Raw genomic sequence first — 18,268 nt, forward strand, 5'->3', positions numbered from 1 at the left:
ATGCACACAGACACATGCAAACATGTATAGACACATGCAAACATACACAGACACATGCAAGCATGCACACAGATGCATGCAAACATGCACTGGTAAGTCCCCACATATACAAGCATGGACATAGACACGTGCACCTCCTCCCCCTGCCACACAGAAATGGAAAAAGAAATAAGGATCAAAGTGATTTTCCAAATTAACCACTTGCTAGAGCAAAGCTCAGGACATGGCAGGGGAAATGGAAGTCAGTCTCTGTGGCCTGTCATTCACAGTGACTTATATTTTAAGTTTCAGAGAGGAGAGACAGGAAGGTGGAACCAGTAATCAAAAGAAAAATGTCAGCAGGACATAAAGGTGAGACTAAGCTGTCAGAAGGAGCACACATAGAATCAAACTATCTCCTGCAAATATGTTAAAGAGGCTATAGAGGAGGAGCCAGAGTGGGTGCCAGTGTGGTATGCTTCGTTTTTTAACAGAGACAGGGTCTCACTACAATGCAAACAGGCCTTGAACTTGACATTCGCACAGACCCACCCTGAACTCATGATCCATCGGTCTCAGACTCTTGAGTGCTGGGATCACAGGCATGGCTGCCCCTATGTTATGTTTAAGAAATATGAAAGGACATGCCCTTGATTCCAGTACTTGAGAGGCAAAAGCAATCAGATCTCTGTGAATTCAGGCCAGCATCTCTCCATCTCTCCAGCCCAGTCTAGGCCAGCCAGGGCTACACAGTGAGATCCTGTCTAAAAAATAAAGAAATATATAAAGCAATATAAAAAGACTAGACAGCCAAGTGTGGTACACACCTTTGATCCCAGCACTCAGGAGGCAGAGGCAGGTGGTCCTCTGTGAGTTTGAGACCAGCCAAGACTACAGAGACCCTGCCTTAAAAATTAATTAATTAGTTAGTTTACTAATTAAAATGGAATAGAATATCACTTTATGGGATTTTCAAGTCTGTGATGGAGCAATGCACACTGACTTTAGAAATGCTGTTTGAATCATTTCACTTTGAAATTAATAAGAAAAGGCTCATTTAAAAGCACAGGCCTGTGATTCCAGCATTCAGAAATCTGAGCAAGAGGATTGAGACAGAGGCCAACCTGGGCCACATAGTGAGACTGTCTGAAAAAGAAAAAGAGCATGCAAGAGGAAGAGAAAGAGGACACGAGCACCTGCCTAGCATGCAGAAGGACTTGGGTTCAACCCTGAGAACTGAAAAGCACAAGAAACTCAAGCCAGGGGCTGGACTAGTTCAGTGGTCTAGCATGCACGAGGTCCTGGGTTTGATTTCTAATGGTGCAAAAACAAAGCAAACACCTACAGACAATTTTCATTATATTTTATTATTTTTAAATATTTTTTATATTTTTATAAAATTTCATTACATTTTATTAACTTGTGTGTGTGTGCATGTGTGCGTGTGTGTGTGTGTGTGTGTGTGTGTAGGCATGTGCGTACCACAGTGCACGTGTGGAAGTCAGAGGGCACTTGTAGGAGTCGGTTCTCTCCTTTCACCATGAGGGTCCCAGGGATCAAACTCGGGTCACAGGCTTGGTGGCAGCGCCTTTACCTGCTTAGCCATCGTTCTGGCCCTAAAAACAATTTTTAGAAAAGAGATGAAAAAAGAAAGAAAAGTGATGTGGTCATACTGATATTAGAAAATGTAGATAAGAAGTATTAACTCTGATAAAGAGGGTCACTTCACAGTGAAAAAGACATAAAAATCATATATGCATTTACACACACATGTAGCAACAGAATTTAAAAATACATGAAACACAAAATGACACACTAATTGGAAGACAAACAAATCTGACTGGAAAGTTAAGTTGAGACAGTTTTCCAGAAAGAGGAGGACCTCGGGCATGCACCTGTCAGGGGTTGTAGGATTTTGTTAACTGAGATAAGAAGACCTGCCCACTGTGGGCGGCATCATTCCCCTGACTGGGATCCCAGACTATATAATTGGAGAAAGGGGACTGAGCATTCACTTTGACCTCCATGGTGGACTGTACCCTTGAACTGTGAGCCAAATAAACCTTTTTCTCCCTTATGTTTTTTTTTTGGAGGGGGAAGGGATGTCAGGTATTTTAGTGAAGTAACAGAAAAAGAAACTAAGGCAGAAAGCTTTCCCCATTTTCTTGCTAGAGCCTGGGAGATCTCTGAGGAAGAGCCTTTATACAATGGTTTCTGAGGTAGGGTCTTTATTTACCAAAGCATCTAGATTCAAAACTGAGAGGCTGAGAAAGCTCACAAATGCTGCCCCTGTAAAGAACCCCAGTTGAGTTCCCTGCACATACACAGTGACTTAACCATCTCTAACTCCACTCACATGGTGCACATACACACATGAAAGCAAAATACTCATACACATAAGAAGATAAAAATAAATAAGCCAGGCATGGTGATGCACACTTTTAATCCCAGCACTTGTGAGGCAGATGCAGGTGGATCTCTGAGTTTGAGGCCAGTCTACATATCAAATTCCAGGACAGCCAGGGCTACACAGAGACACCCTGCCTTAAAACAACAACAACAAAAACAAAAACAACCCCAAAATGATCCAGTACTGATATCCTGAAGACTCCTTGGACATTTTTACCTAATCTTTGATATTGAGGCTAACCTGGTAAACCTTCAAATAAACTAAACCCCTTCCCTTCCCTTGTCTTTGCATTTCCAACCATCTAAGCTTCTCTCAGACTTGAGGCTCATCTCTCTAGCCAGAGATTTACTTTACCTTCAGGAATTTACCCTCTATGCGTCACTAAGATGGGGAAATCCAGAGACAGATGGGTTTTAAGGGCTCTGAAAAGGATGTCTGCAGGTAAACAACACTTAACTGAAGAAGTCAGCATGGGCCCTCACAGCTAATGACTCCACTAACTACCATGGGCGTCTGTCACTCCATGGGACCTCCACATGGCTGGTCTCCAGTTAGGTCTCTTGGGAACACGCTAGCATTTCCTCCAGAGACAGACAAGAAAATGTGCTATTAGTCCAGGGACGGCCAATCTGGGATCCTTCCAGATATTCTAAAATACCAGGTTGCTGATTAATCATGCCTAATGCACTTGGGTCTATCTCCCTATACAACTCCTACCCCTGTGGCTTCTTAGGCTGAGGAACCATCTATGGTCCTCAGACAGTGAAGGAGTAGCCTTCGAGCCCTCTCCACTCACCAGACATTCCTCTGCACTGCTTCACATTTAACAGCCCATGTGGCCCGAGCTGCAACCCGGGGCCATGTGCACGTCAGGCAAGTACCACTGTGTCACACTAACAGACGTGCCCTGCCTTCTAAATTGCTGTATAGTCAATGAATTCCTGATCCTTCTGCCTCTGTCCCCCAAGTCTGGGATTACAGGTGTATGCCACCACTCAGTGATAGGGAACAACTCCAGGGTCTGTAAGTCCTCCAACAACAACTGAGCTATATCCCTAGTCCAAAATAATGCTTTTTAAATACAGAGTATAATATATATATCTCCATCCAAGTTATGGCACTACATTTGAGACTAGGAAACCAGGCGTGAATCTAAAGAAACGTGATTTTCTTCCATAAATAATGTTTTAGAACATTCAAAAGGAAAACTGTGGACTTTGGAAATGATGTAAAATTGCTGACAGAAGGCAGTGGGGTCCAAGCATGCCTGGGCGTGCCATCCACTGTCCCTGGCAGTCTATTTTTATTGGCATTTGTAAAGACAGCAGATGCAGCCCCAGAGCGCCAACACTGGTACAGTGGCCCTCACCAGAACCTGGTTCCCAGAGCTCAGATACCAACAGTTGGACTTGTTGGATCCCTGATGCCAGAAACAAATCATCTGAAGAACACTCTTCACATCCCAGACCATAATATTGTACTTGGAGAGCCATTGGCAGTAGATGCCCTCTCCATGGGAGAGTCAGGGAAATGACATCACTCAATTCGGAGATAAAGAGCAATCTACAGCATACCAGCATGTCCCAGGGGAAATAAACCAGAGAGAGGATTAAAACGGGGCTATTGCACAATCCATCACTTTTCCTGCCTAGCGACCCTGGCTCCGCCCCACTTCTCTTGGTGTGTGTGTGTGTGTGCGCGCGCGCAAGCTACTGCTGTGGTTTTCTTGACATACCGAGTCTTATTGACTACCCCTGAGACAATAGCCATGCCATTCTAGACAAAGATTCAGGCACCTCCAGCTGTTCCCCCTTGGGCAGTATCAGTCCACAGCAGGACTTTTCCTCCAGGTCCCCATGGAGCCAACAGCCTGCAATCATGGCGATGTAATGAAAGGTCAGCGGGCCAACCGAGCCGCCAGCAGCTGACGCGGGTGGGAGGAGTCTGCTGAGGAGGTCAGGGGAGGTGTACTCAGCCCATCTGCTCTCTCCTTGCTGGATTTTATTTTATTTTTCAAATTTAGTCTTCACTGTGAGAAATACTCTGCTGTCTGAAGATCTCGATGTCCCATCCCTCTGCTGTCGACTTCTAATTATACAAGCCTGCAAGCAAGTAAGCTCTTTCTAGAAATGGAATTCCTGTCTTTACTGTTCCTTGGAATTAAGTAATCAAAGGCAATTTCTTTGTAAAGATATCACACCCCTTAATGTGCAAATATACATGGGAACATAACACGATCTACCTCAGCTTCCTCAGTAGCTGGGCCTGTAAGTAAAGAGCACTGAGTCCCGGAGTCATGTTAGGAGAGTCACATTCGGAGGTAAGAAATAAAGGTAGCTGGGCTTGTAGCTTGAGGCTGAGCACTTGCGTAGCATGTACAGTGCCCAAGTTCGATCCATATATGTACATATGACATGGTCACCACACTCATGAACTCAGAGTAGCTTTGGTTACCTGCATAAGATGGGGCCATGTCCCATTTAACAATCCCCCATTCATGCTCTTGTAGACATTGCTAATTAAACTTACTGGGTCACAAAAATACAAAAGACAAAAAAGTAGGAGAGAGAGTGGGAGGGGATTCAGTGGGAGGGGGAGGGATCAGTGGAAGGGGAAGGATTGAGTGGGAAGGGGAGGGGAACAAGTAGGTGGAGGGGAGGGGATTCAGTAGGAAGGGGCGGGGATTCAGTGGGAGGGGAGGGGATTCAGTGAGAGGGATCAGTGGAAGGGGAAGGATTTAGCGGGAAGGGGAGGGGACTCAGTAGGAAGGGGAGGGGATTCAGTAGGAAGGGGAGGGGATTCAGCGGGAAGGGGAGGGGATTCAGTGGGAGGGATCAGTGGAAGGGGGAGGATTCAGGGGGAAGGGGAGGGGATTCAGTAGGAAGGGGATTCAGTAGAAGGGGAGAGGTCCAGTGTGTGTCTCACACCCGAGTTCTGGTTTTCAGAGACAATACTTCTGGATAGCTATGGCTTTCCTGGAACTCACTCTGTAGACCAGGTTGGCCATGAATTCAGAGATCCGCCTGCCTCCTAAGTGCTGGGATCAAAGGCGTGCGCCACCATGCCCAGCTTTCTCTATCGCACCCCTCCTTTCTTTTTTCTTTTTTTTCTTTTTTCTTTTTTTTGGTTTTTCGAGACAAGGTTTCTCTGTGTAGACCAGGCTGGCCTCGAACTCAGAAATCCGCCTGCCTCAGCCTCCTAAGTGCTGGGATTAAAGGCGTGGGCCACCACTGCCCGGCGCACCCCTCCTTTCAAAAGTGGGTTCTGTAGATCAAACACTGTCCCTTATGCTGGCAGGACTTGTACTTCTTCTAGCTGAGCTACAGGTCCGTGCTGGAGATAGCATCATAACACTTACAGAGCACCTACTGTGAGTCAAAGGCAGTAGGTTTCCGTTTATACACCTTCTACCTTCAAGTGATTCTCTGCATTTTCTCTTTTTTCCCTTTTCCTTCTGAAAGCTGGAAAAGAAATGCTACAGGGGCCAGACGTGGACGGAGAAGCTTTGAGAGCCAGGGAGTGGATCCCACAGGTTTCTGTTAGACACTTCACAGTCTGAGCAAGAGACAAACAAAATGAAACCAAAAGATTCCCGAAGACCCATGCATTTTCCTGTGTGTTTGCAAACAGACACTCAACTCTTATACCCAAGAAACACGAACATCTCCCAAGAACATGCTTCACTGAGAACATACACCCCAGGGTCCTTATTCATCTGGAAGACCACACAAGATTGGAAGTTCAAATCCTGCTAAGGCTACCTGTTGGCAATGTGACTTTGGGCAAGTCACTTAACCTCTCTGAGCTGTTGATTTTTTTCCCACTACTAAAATGCAAGCTTAACACTTACATCAAGTGTTGGGATGATTAAATGACATGAAGTATAAAATATGTCATCGTGAGAACAGCTCTGTAAGGTGGGTGCCATCTCTACTTTACAGGTGCAAAGAAGCCAAGGGAGTCACCCAGGGCCTCATGGGAGCAGGAGGGAGAAATCGGAGATTCATTGCAGCTCCTGCAGACACTTGGTTGCCTGTCTCCACTGCACGTGACACAGATGCATCCATCTCCCTCTCTGCCCTCTCTTGGGCTCTCAGAGACACAGAGAGCTTCCCTTAAAGGGGCTATCCCTGATAACTGGGCATTAGCTGAGTGGAACCCCTGTGGCAGGTTCTCAGTCTGCCAACAATGCAAATGACATTAAAGCACCTCTATGTAAGTCAGTGAATGAGGTGATGGCACAGGGCCCGACACTAGGACACACCACACTGACAACGTACCTGCAGGCATATGACTTTCAAACCAACCCTGCCTTTCCTGTTCCTCTTGCCAAGGCATCGGATACATGAGTCCATCTTTAGTTCCATTGGGTGGGTACTATCTGTGGTCAATGCCTTACCCACAGTGGCTTAATCCACACTCACATGCTTGTTCTCTGCCCCTAGTCTACACCGGGGCCAGGTAAAAGACAGAAACTTTCAGGAAAGCAGCATGAAACTGTTTATTAGGGCAGGGGGTGGAGAGAAATAGAAGTGTCAGATGGTCTAGAATGTAGCTCAGTTGTAGACTGTCCCCAGAAATGAGAGTAGTGACATAGACACGGAAAGTATTAGTGCAATGTCCTAGGTTAGACCCCAGTATTGTAGACACCAGGCATGCCGGCACCTTCTCTACATCTGGAGTTTGAGGGAAGCCTGGGATATGTGACATCTTGTCTCAAAAGAAATAAATAACTTTTTTTTTTAATGTCTGAAAAAATTCTTTCTTTTCACAAATATCTTGAGTTCCCACCATCGGGAACTGGAAGCGCACCCGTGCTTGTGGCCTACCACTGTAGTCCACAATGCTGGCTTACGTTTCTGCTGCTATGATGTTCTGACCTCACCACAGACCCAGAAATACAGAACCTTGTGGAATCATAGGCTAAACAACGTTTTCCTGCCTAAAAGAAAAGAAGACGCCTGAAAGGCAAGGAGGGGAGATGAGTGACAGGGAAGAGACAGGAAGCTGGGAGGCGGGAACATGCAGTAGGAGCAGCTTGTGTGCAACCAGATTAGTTTCACCTATCAATAGCCTTCACAGTCTGCTCTTCTGTTGGCCGTGGTAATTAAGCGGCTGTGCTAATTGGTTTCACTATTGTATCCCACAGGGTAAGGCTTTTTCCCATGAATCTGTAACTACTTTGGTATTTAATAGTACTAACTATACCATGAAAACTTACTACACTAACCAGATACTATCCAGCACCGAGGTTAGTCAGGACCTGTATCCTGAGAGAATAAGAAACAGGGTCATTATTCCGAGGAAAGGGCCCACTAGGAATTTGTTTCTATATCAGTCTGGCCTCTAGGCACCAAATTTATCCATCTGATGGCTTCCTGACACTCAAGACCAAGTCTCTAAAAAAACCTTTCTTACTACCAGCTTCCTCTTCTCCCAGACGGGGGCGCTAGAGAGCTACAGGCTCTTTCCTGTTCCAGTCAACCACACCCTGGCAGCACTAGCTGCCTGTTCTGCTCTAGCCCCCCTGAATAGCCCTGACTGTCCTGAAACTAGCTCTGTAGACCAGGCTGGCCTTGAACTCAGAGATCTGCCTGCCTCTGCCTCCCGAGTGCTGGGCCACCCCAGCCGCCATTTCCTCTGAAGCTTCTAAATTGAGAAACTTCCAGTTTCTTGTGCTCTTTGAACCCAAGGACATTCACGTCTGTTTCCTGCATCTCACCATGTTAGTTGGTCTGTTCTACCATCCAGCTGTTGTTCTATTGATGTCTTATAATAACTTAGCTGCTAAAACAGTTTATATAGTTTCTATTCTAAATAGTGCTCATATTGCTTTTAAAAAACATTTCCGGGCTGGAGAGATGGTTCGGCTGGGCTCACAACCAAAAATAAAAAAAAGCACGTTTAAAAGTTTTTATCTTATTTTTAATCATGTGCAAGGGGCTGTGTGCACATGAATGCAGTAAGGCCGGAAGAGGAGGCTAGAGCTAAAGGCTCCCGTGAGCCACCAGGCACGTGTGCTGTGCCTTCTGCAAGGAGAGTGTGGCTTTAACTCTGAGCAGTCTCAGCCAGCTCCCTCTGCTTTAAGATAAGAGTCTGGGGGGCTGGAGAGATGGCTCAGCGGTTAAGAGCACTGACTGCTCTTCCAGAGGTCCTGAGTTCAAATCCCAGCAACCACATGGTGGCTCACAACCATCCGTAATGAGATTGGATGCCCTCTTCTGGTGTGTCTGAAGACAGCTACAGTGTACTCATTAATACAATAAATAAATAAATATTTAAAAAAAAAAAAAAAAAGATAAGAGTCTGGGTATCTAACCTGGTCAGGTCTGGAGCTTAAGACTCCTCCCACCGCTTCCTCCTGAGCACTAGGGTGTGAGCACTAGGGAGTTCTGGATGTGCGCCACCACACTCTGCTTGCTGTAACAGTTACTAGAAACTGATCCTGAAACTCGTTGTTCTTGACTTGAAGTCCATCTGTGTAGCCATATTTGGTAGTCTGGGAAATAACAATTCACTCTGCTAGGTCCATTTTCCTCAACACTTTCCTTTGTATAATTTATATTGTGCACCTAAGTATCTGGCTCTGGGCACATAGATACAGTTGTGTGGCCTAACAAGCCCACCCCAACCTTCTTGTGTGAACTGAATGAGAAGACACTGGTTAGGTTGGGCTAGCACATTGCAACGCACGTTGTCACTAGCCTTCTTTTGGAACTGTGACAGTGGATCAAAGAGTTTTGAAGAAAGAGGAGTTTTCAATAACTGGGTGTCCTTGGGAAACGAGGCAGGTGTCGCCCTCTGGCGAGCTGCTGGCCTGGTCAGTACAGCATCAGGAACTCATGTGTGGTGTGTTCATGTGTGCTCTTCAAAGTGCAGAGGCCTGCGTTCATTCAGAGAGAAACAGGACAAGCTGTTCTGGAGGCGAAAACCCAAGGAGATGGGACCATGACACTGAGCACCAGGTGCTGAAGAGATGACCTAGGCTGCTGCATAGGTCTGGACCTGGCTCCAGAGACGCCATAGTGAGGTGTGAAGGAGACTTTCGAAGGAGGCTATTCCAGCATCAGTTACTGTAAAGACTGGTGATGAGTGGAGGTGTTGTTCACTGGTGGAGTGCCTGCCTGATGCTGTGGTTTGAATGTGAAATGTCCCCCACAAGTTATACACTTCAACACTTGGTCCCCACATAGCGGCCCTATCTGGGAGGCTGCGGAAGCGTTAGCAGGCGAGGGAAGCAGACCACTGGGGCAGACCTTGAGGTTTTATAACCTGGCCCCATTTTCTGTTCACTCCATTTCCTGACCCCAGATGCTATGTGACCAGATGCCACTCAGTCCTGTCCTCAGGCCTTCGTCATCATGCTGGACTATATTCCCTAGATCTGTAAACCAAAATAAACCCTCCCTTTCTTAAGTCCCTTCCTTTAAAAGTTGGTTTTTGTGGGTATGAGTATGTGGATGTACATGTTCATGTGTGTACCTACACATGGATGTGCAGGTGTGTGTGGAAGTCTCCCTGTCGCTATCCACCTTGGTTTATTTTGAGACGTGGTCTCTCTTGGAATCAGAAGCTCAGTTGATTCCGCTAATTGACTGGTTATTGAGCTTTAGGGATCTACCTGTCTACACACCCACCCACCTGTCCACCTAAGCTGCGCAGACACATGAGCCCTGGCTTTTAGGTGGGTGCTGGGATCCAACTCATGTTCTCATACATATGTGCTAGGCCCTGTACTGACTGGGCCATCTAACCAACCCTTAAGTTGCTTCTCGGTAGGTATTTCTGACATAGCAGAGAGGGAGATAATCAACACAGACAGTCAGCAGATATAGAACCCTGGGTTCCAGCCCCCAACACCACATAAAATGGGCATGATGACACACACCTGTCGCCAGGACCTGGGAGGGAGGGGCAGAAGAACAGATGCTCAAGATTAGTCTTTAACTACATAGTAAGTTTAAGACCAGTCTATCTCAGAAAGGAGGAAGAAGAGGAAGAGGATGGGGAGGAAGAGGAGAAGGAAGAAGAGAAAAAACCAGAAGAGGAAGAGGAGGAAGAGGAAGAGAAGCAGCAGGAGGAGTAGGAGGAGAAGGAGGAGCAGAAGCAGGAGAAGGAGGAGCAGGAGGAGGAACAGGAAGATGAGGAGGAGGAATCACAAGCTACTTTATGTTTCTGCAGCAGGCTTCAAGAAGAGCAAAGGGCATGATGAGATGAAAAGAGTCAATATTCTATTTAAGTCTGAACCCAAAGGCCCGTGCTGAAGGTGAGAAAAAGCTGGACCGACATCCCATTTCTACCTCTGACCTGCTCTTTGCTTGGTCTCTTATTGCCTCCTTGTCAGGCACACGAGGGACAGGAGCCGATGTTCTTACTGCTCTGACAGGGTTTGTGTAAACGTGCTCTGTAGCCAAACTTTTGCGAGACACATTTATAGCATGTGATACCTTACAAATACAAACTAAACTCTTCACCCCCAGTATTTTACTCATCTTGGCATGATTATGGCTATCAAATGCCACAGAAAAGAAGTTGGTCATGGAAATTATTATTAGGAGGTCTATTCCATGTCCGTGCTCGAGGGCCTTGTTATAAGTAATTTACTGTCACTGAAAAATGTGGAGTTCCTAAGGCAGGAAAAGCCTGGGGAGAGCTTTATTCATAAATAAATGCCAACACTTAAACAGTAACGACAGCCTCAAACTCCAGGACGTCCGAAATGAACAATATATACCGCCTGGGTTATTTATTATGGCAGTGTTTAGGGTCCAAATGGTGAGATAAGTCAATTCCTCCTGAAGAGTCATTATATGGCCGAGCCTAAGAGATGCACTCTGGGTAAGAGGCGATATTTCTCAGGTTTTCCATTTCAAACAAATTATTTCTGTATTTAGGATATCATCCAGGCAATTCCTTTTGTGATATGTAGCCCTCTTGGGCAATTAAAAACATTGATATGATGAAAGAAGTTAGGGGCAGGATGCCAAATCCAACGTGATCCACAGAATACAGAGGAAGCCATGAGATCACTGCAGACTCAACGTGAGGCAACACAATCCTTCCTAGGCAGGGAGACGTAAGTTGAGCAGCGAGCCCAAGCAGCAAGAGGATTGATTCCTCAGCACAGGCATCAGTTAAATACAGACTGCCCTCCAAGCTCAGCTCTTGCTGGCTGTGGAAGGCTCTTCAGGCTTTTTTTGGAACATGAGCTCATATAGCCCAGGTTAGCTTCAAACTCATTTTGTAGCTGGAATTGGCCTTAAACTCCTGATCCTCCTGCCTCTGCCTCTATAGTGCCGGGGTTATGGCATCACATCAGCTGAGGATACCCATAAGCAGGCAAGGACAGAGTGGTCCTGGCCAGTCAGAGAAGGGTTCCCAGGTTTACATACCATCTAGCCCATTGTGGTGGCTGTAGTTTCTTTTCCCCAGAATGCTCAGAGACGTGTGATTCGGAGTGGTGAGCATCCTCTTGGTAGTTGGAGTTTGCAGGCTCGGTGGAGATCGAATTACATTAGGTTTCTTTGCAGGATGGATCTCTGAGAGAGGGAAAAGGGTTTATCAACTCAGAACATGGTATTGGAAATCTGTGAGGACTCTAACACAGCTAATAGGCACACATCTTCTTTCCTAATGACCTTAGAGTCCGGCCCTTCTGAGCCAGCCGAGGACTTGCATAATGAGGTAGCTTCAAGTGTTGTTACCATGGCTCTGCTTATCAAGGAAACTGGCTCCTCCCCTGCTCGCTGGAGCTCTGAGCCTCAGGTTGGGAAGGCAAACACTCAGAAAGCCACTTCAGAAGGTCACTTGTAACATGAGATTTGCCAAGGGAATAAAGCACAAGGCTTCTTCAACACATTAGAAATCTAAAGAGCATCTGCAGAGGCAGCCTCGGAAAAATGTGCCTCTGTGTTCTGTCCACCAGGAAAGCTCACAGCACATCTGGTGTGCAGCGCTGGGAAAAACAAGATTCCTCCTCTGGCTGTGCAGGTCTGGGACCAGCACCGGATACTCTAAGCCCAGAACATTTTCATGATGATGAAATTTGAAACTTGAGTACAAACATTGTAGTCAAAATGTAGATGGCACACTGTGACCAAGGCAATGTCATAAAACTGTGATGTGTATGTGGTCCATGGTTAAAGGTCTTTGCTGAGCACCACATAACCTGACACCACCTGTTCTTCTGCAGAAACTGCAAAATCCTAGTGGAAGTGGATTTAAAGATCTCTGGCCATAATTAGTATGAATGCCTTTGCTCCAAAGCCCCACCCATTCAATGTTCCTCAGAGTTGTCACCTAGCATGTCACCTGTATGTTCACCTGCCCAGTGTGAGAGCCAAAATAGCAAAATTTGATGAAATATAGGAAAAGACACTCTGGCTGTTACGACTATACAACTTGGTCTGATCAAAATCTTATACTTCTTAAAATGTAGGCATTGCTCAGCAGCGCCATGTGAGCTAATGATGTCTTCCAGCACAGCACTGATGGTTTGTCAGCCTCCCTCTTCATTATAACCTCCAGGCCCTGACCTAAGTGAGGCAGTGAGCTCCTTTAACCCTTTAAGACCTTAGATGCACTGACCCTTCCTCTCTCTAGTTCTCTCAACCTTGGGCTGTAAGAAAATACTGCTGCTATGTTTTCCATCCCTTCAAAACCTACAAAGCTTTCAAGGCTAAGATCAACTGCTACTGTTGCCAAGAAGGTAGACCTAGCACACAAGAGAGTTAACCACTCCCAGGGCTGCGGTGCTCGGCAGTCCAGCACCCATTGTACCTGTTGTACCTGAAGCCTGAGCTCAGTTCCGCAAACCTCTCACCACACACACAAGTCCTTACTCCAAGTGCCCAGTGCACATTAAAATCCGTAATTTATTACACCTAAAGTTTTAGGCGATTGCTTTTACTGCATGCTTTCCCCGCTTGACTAAAAGTTTTGAAGACATGGTTTTATTTATTTGGTGTCCCCCACATTATATTCTACAGTGTGTAGAGTAACACACACACACAAACACACACACACACACACACTCACACACATGGAGACAGGGCTCAGCTCAGCGCATCTAAGGACAGAACAGTCAGGACTTAACTGGTAGGGACAGGGGGAGGTTTGCCCACAGGAGAAATGCACAGAAGGTGGCCCCTGCTCTGCAATGTTAAACTCTTTTCTCGTCAGGTGGGAAGGGGCCTCCAGGAGTTGGTCCTAGAAGAGACTACGGCCTTATTACCCAGGACACGCCCATAACCATGTGATATGTGGGAAGACATGAGAGCAAGCCTTGCTTCTGTTCTTTAACTGTTTTGAGGCAGGATCTCAAGTAACTGAAGCTGACCTTGAACCCCTGATCTTCCCAAGTGCTGGGACTAGACATGTTTTCTATGGTTATTTCATTTCATTTTATTTTATTTTGTCAGGGTCTTGTGTAGGCCAGGCTGACCTGAAACTCTCTATGTAGCTGAGACGTCAAGCTCTTTAGTCTTTGAGAACTAAAGCAGGAGCTAAGGTATCACAGCAGCATCAACGTTGGCGCTCTGGGCTTCTGAGACAGAAAACACATCAAGTTCAAGGCTACACTTTGATTTTTCAAAGATCAGATGCCTGAAGTCTGAACACTTCAAACACATAAGTATTCCTGGCAGCGAAATGAGGCTCCGTGTTAACTCAGGAGTATTTCACCTTTACTGAGAAATGAAAAGGAAATATTGGCATCGCAAAACACACGGTCTCCTTGCTTCAGGAAGGGAACACATTGTGTTCTACTCCATTCATCTTACAACTGTAGGAGACTGTCACTGCTTAGTGATTCTTAACACTGCTCTAGTTGTCATTGTGTAAGCGGAGCCATCATCGGAGATTTCTGAGTCATGTGGCATAATAGATATAGAAACAGAAAACAATAGAAAAGTTTCCTTTCCACACAGCTAGTACATCAAAACTATAACCCTAGTGTTTCTGAGGCACCTGGGAATGGAACCCAGGGCACTGTGCATTTTAGGCACATGCTCTACCACTAAGCTATACACTTACCTTTGTGGGGGTGGAGCTGTTTTGTTACTGTGGGGGTTTTATTTTTTACTTATTTTTAGGTTGTTTGCTTTTTTGTTTTTGAAAAGGATAAGTTTGCTTTGGAGTTTTCTTCCCTTTGAAGCAAGACCGCAAGATCTAGTGTAGTCCAAACAGACCCTCAACTCACTATGTAGCCAAGGTTGACTTCGAACTCCTGATCCTTCTGCCTCCACTTCCAGAATGCTAAGATGCAGGGGTATGCCAACACTCTTCACTGCTTTTGGGTTTTGAGACAGGGCTTGCTGGGTAGCCTGGATGGCCTCAGGTTTATGGATCTTCTTGTCTCTGTTGAGTGCTGGGATTTATAGGCCTTAGTCACTATGCCTGATTTTTCCCCCCTAATGTTGAAAAATCTATTTTTTTCCTAAAGCTGAAAAACCTGTTTAAATCTGTTTTAAAGTAGTCCTCTACTTAAAGGGAAAGGCAAATTAGAGATAGTATAAGGATCTTAAGAAAAATTAAAATTAAGGATATTCACCCTGTATTATTGAATAACTTTAAAATGCCAACCTCTATGCCCATTAGTTTGCTTGGTTTCGTTCTTGTTTTCAGATAGGGTCATGCTAGGTAGCTAAGCTGCTTTGGAGCTCACAGCAATCCTCCTGCCCCAGCCTCCCAAGTGCTGGGATTATAGGCAGGAGCCACCATAGTTGACTTTTTCTTTTTCTTAGCCTATATCTATTACAATTAATCCACATTTAATTCAGCAATTTTTTAGAAGTAAACAAATATATTTAACTCTGTGCAATTGATAAGAATTTCTAAGACTAGATATAGAAACCCAATTTCACCCATTTCTAAAGACAGGAGGACTACAGCACATAAAAGGTGTCTCCTGAGTCCTTCCTGTGTGAGACAGTACCCACCTAAATACCCAATGATACACGACAAAGGTTTCCTGGTGCTTTTGCTTTTCAGTGGGCTTCCAGAAAGTTCAGCATGTCTGTCTGCATCTGAGGAGAGAAAGAAACATGGAGACACCAGTGAGGTGGTTTCTTCTACCTTTAACATACAACACAGGAATAAAGGGAGTGGGTGGGGAGGGAGATGCAGAGCGCCCACCCTGTTCCCACGACTTCCTCCGGGTAGAGAAAATTGTCTTGAGTTTCAGATCCCTGTACTGAATGAGGGGCTCACACCAACGCTCACACTAAAGCCAATTGAGTGTAGGTCTCACACATACCATGTGTGCTCACCTGAAAAGTGATGGAAACAGGCTTCCTTCTTAGTTGTGACATTTCTACATTATGATAGAGTACAGGCAAGGTGGGTCAGATCCTAGTGTAAGATTAATATGGCTTGAAACAAAACAAACCAACGGTTGGCAGGGCAACACATTCAGCCACCCCTCAGCTTAGCTGGAGTGGGCTGCACTCAGAAGCCTTGGCCTATCTTAAGGAAACTCATCTGCATAACATGGCGGCCTGGCAAAGTCATTTGGTTCTATTACTGCCCTCGGTTCTATCACCATACAATGATACTTGGGCTGAGGCTTTAAAGGTCCCTATGTGCACCCAACAGTCACAATGTGAAAGTGGACACTGACCAAGAAGTTTTCCTCACCTCATACCATATCATAAAATATTTCAGAAAAGGAAATAAAACATATAACACAAACACTGTACTTTAAAGGAGCTGTCATCAAGATGGCGTCAGTGTAACGCTACCATACCAAAGAGTTGAGGTCAACATAGTTTGAAGGAACCAAAAAAAGGTATATGGAAAGCTTTTTAAATTAGACATTGTCATAAGCTCATCAATTGCTTCAGCTGCTATAGAGCTATTATGTCTATGCTTTGCCCCATCTCCAAATGTATGACAAACGTCTCCTCAAGGTTTTGAGCCTAGTAGGGATCTTTTCCTTTTGCAAGCTGAGACCAGTTCTAGGCACACAGATGGAAGTTGCCTTTGACACCCATAGGCATTCTTTGCATTTAGCGTCAAAACATACAATCCAATTTGGAACCTCAAATAACTTAAAGATTGAGCTTGCTGTGAACACTACTCCTTTTTCACCAAGGACATGACAAACTATTAAGCAGATGGAGGAAATAGCATTTAAAAAACATTAAAATAGAAACCCCAGGAATCTAAGCCAGTGCCACAAGCACTGTTGACCTATGCTGCAACCACTGACATCTGTAAATGAGCCTGTTTCCCCTTCACTCAGATGATCACCTCTACAAGAGGCACTAAGTTGTGAAGCTTTTCACCTGTTACTGAATAGTAATGAATGCAGAGACAGAAGCAAGCCCGTCGTCAGCAAGCGTACTTAGAAATACCGTGCAAGGACGACACTAGTTGACCCACCACGCACTGACACAATGTTCCTTCTTCCTATGTCTACTTTGCCTAAAATTCTGGTCATGTTTGGGAAAGAGACAAGCAGAAACACATTTGTTTTTTGTTTTCTTCTCCATTAAGTCAAGTAGCTTGAGTGAATTGTCTGGGTAAATTCCTCAGCATTTGGACAAAGGCACTCTCTATAGTCCTAGTAACAAGATACACTTTGCCCTTTAGTCTGCAAGAATACAAGGAAAACTACAAGTGGCTACAACTGACTGATACCAGATGCAATCATCACTTTGACAAGAGTCACCAAACCCAAAGATGGTCATTGCCACACCAATCAGGTTTCCGCTTTGAACTGCAGCAAACTGTCGGTAGTTTCTCAGACTAGTCTCACCATTACGTCATATTCCTTGGGGAAAGTTTCAAGTCTCCTTCTGGGGATCAAAGCTCTCTAGCAGGATCCGTATTTCACTAATAAGTCTATTTTAAAGAGAGTAGTTGGCATTGAGAGTTATCAATTAAAAAGAAATCAGGTTGAAAAGTGCTAAGATGGCCTGGCCTGGCTTTAACATGAGAAAAACAGGAGCAATCCAGTAGGAAAACCACATTCGGCTCACAGGAACGCTTGCAAACCTCACTGTGTGATCAATATTGTTACACCCTGGTCTACAGACCAGGCTACACCAAGCTTTGTCGGTCCGGTCCTTAATCCCCAAACTACTCACCATCTCTAGCTCAACAGGGAGGAAGCCACTACAAGAGTGTGGACAAAAGAAGCAACTGAGGACTGACCACAGATGCCAGAGAGAACCAAAACTGCCCAGAGAGGGTGGTATGGCAGCGTCTCACTCATGTCACTGACCGGGCACTAAGCCCATTTCTTGAGCTTCTTTTATCAGGGCAAGCATTGAATATTGACACGTTCATGTTAACCTCTGAGCTTTTCTCTGACGTATTGGAAATACTGGGGGTGGAGGGAGATCATAAAATAGAAAAGCTTTGAAATATACAGGATTGATTAAAATGCACAAACAAGGGCTGGGAAGATGGCTCAGTGGGTAAAAGGGCTCAGGCACAAGTGGAACTGAAATTTGGGTTCTGCAATCTAAGCGTGCTTCTGGGGAAGACGGGAGACACAGGCAGAACCTCCAGAAGCTCACAGGCCCTCTAACCTGGTTTATGAAAGGCTGCATCGAACAAGTCAGGCAAGGACCAACAGCTGTCCTGTGAGCTTCACAAACACACTCCAGCATGTGTGCTTCTGCACCTCGCTCTCCACATGAGTAACCACACACACATTCAAAAAAACCAAAAAATAAAAAACCAAACCCTGACACAGTCTTTCCAGATCTGTCAAACAAAATGAGCAATAGAAACAAAACAGAAGACTCAGGTACTATAAAACAGTTTTTGCAGAGGCAGGAGGATTTCTGAGTTCGAGGCCAGCCTGGTCTACAGAGTGAGTTCCAGGACAGCCAGGGCTACACAGAGAAACCCTGTCTCAAAAAACCAAAA

At 45.4% G+C, this 18,268-nt stretch overlaps 1 protein-coding gene across 7 annotated transcripts in view; it reads right to left on the minus strand.

Annotated features, from left to right (window-relative positions):
• Mta3 (metastasis associated 1 family member 3) overlaps nucleotides 1-18,268 on the minus strand; it is a 114,276-nt gene that overhangs the window by 4,606 nt on the left and 91,402 nt on the right. For 5 of the 7 annotated variants that reach the window (XM_028765183.1, XM_028765178.1, XM_028765180.1 and 2 more), the window contains exons 15-16: nucleotides 15,328-15,414; nucleotides 11,782-11,928 (exon numbers count right to left, since the gene is read on the minus strand). In XM_028765183.1, the coding sequence (XP_028621016.1) occupies nucleotides 11,782-11,928; nucleotides 15,328-15,414 (234 nt within the window). Of the gene's footprint in view, nucleotides 1-1,446; nucleotides 1,596-11,781; nucleotides 11,929-15,327; nucleotides 15,415-18,268 lie in introns of those variants that run through there. The other 2 variants (XM_028765179.1, XM_028765182.1) reach the window with 2 other exon arrangements.

Source organism: Grammomys surdaster, unplaced genomic scaffold (assembly GCF_004785775.1).
Source record: "Grammomys surdaster isolate TR1022 unplaced genomic scaffold, NIH_TR_1.0 149, whole genome shotgun sequence".
NCBI classification, from domain to species: domain Eukaryota; kingdom Metazoa; phylum Chordata; class Mammalia; order Rodentia; family Muridae; genus Grammomys; species Grammomys surdaster.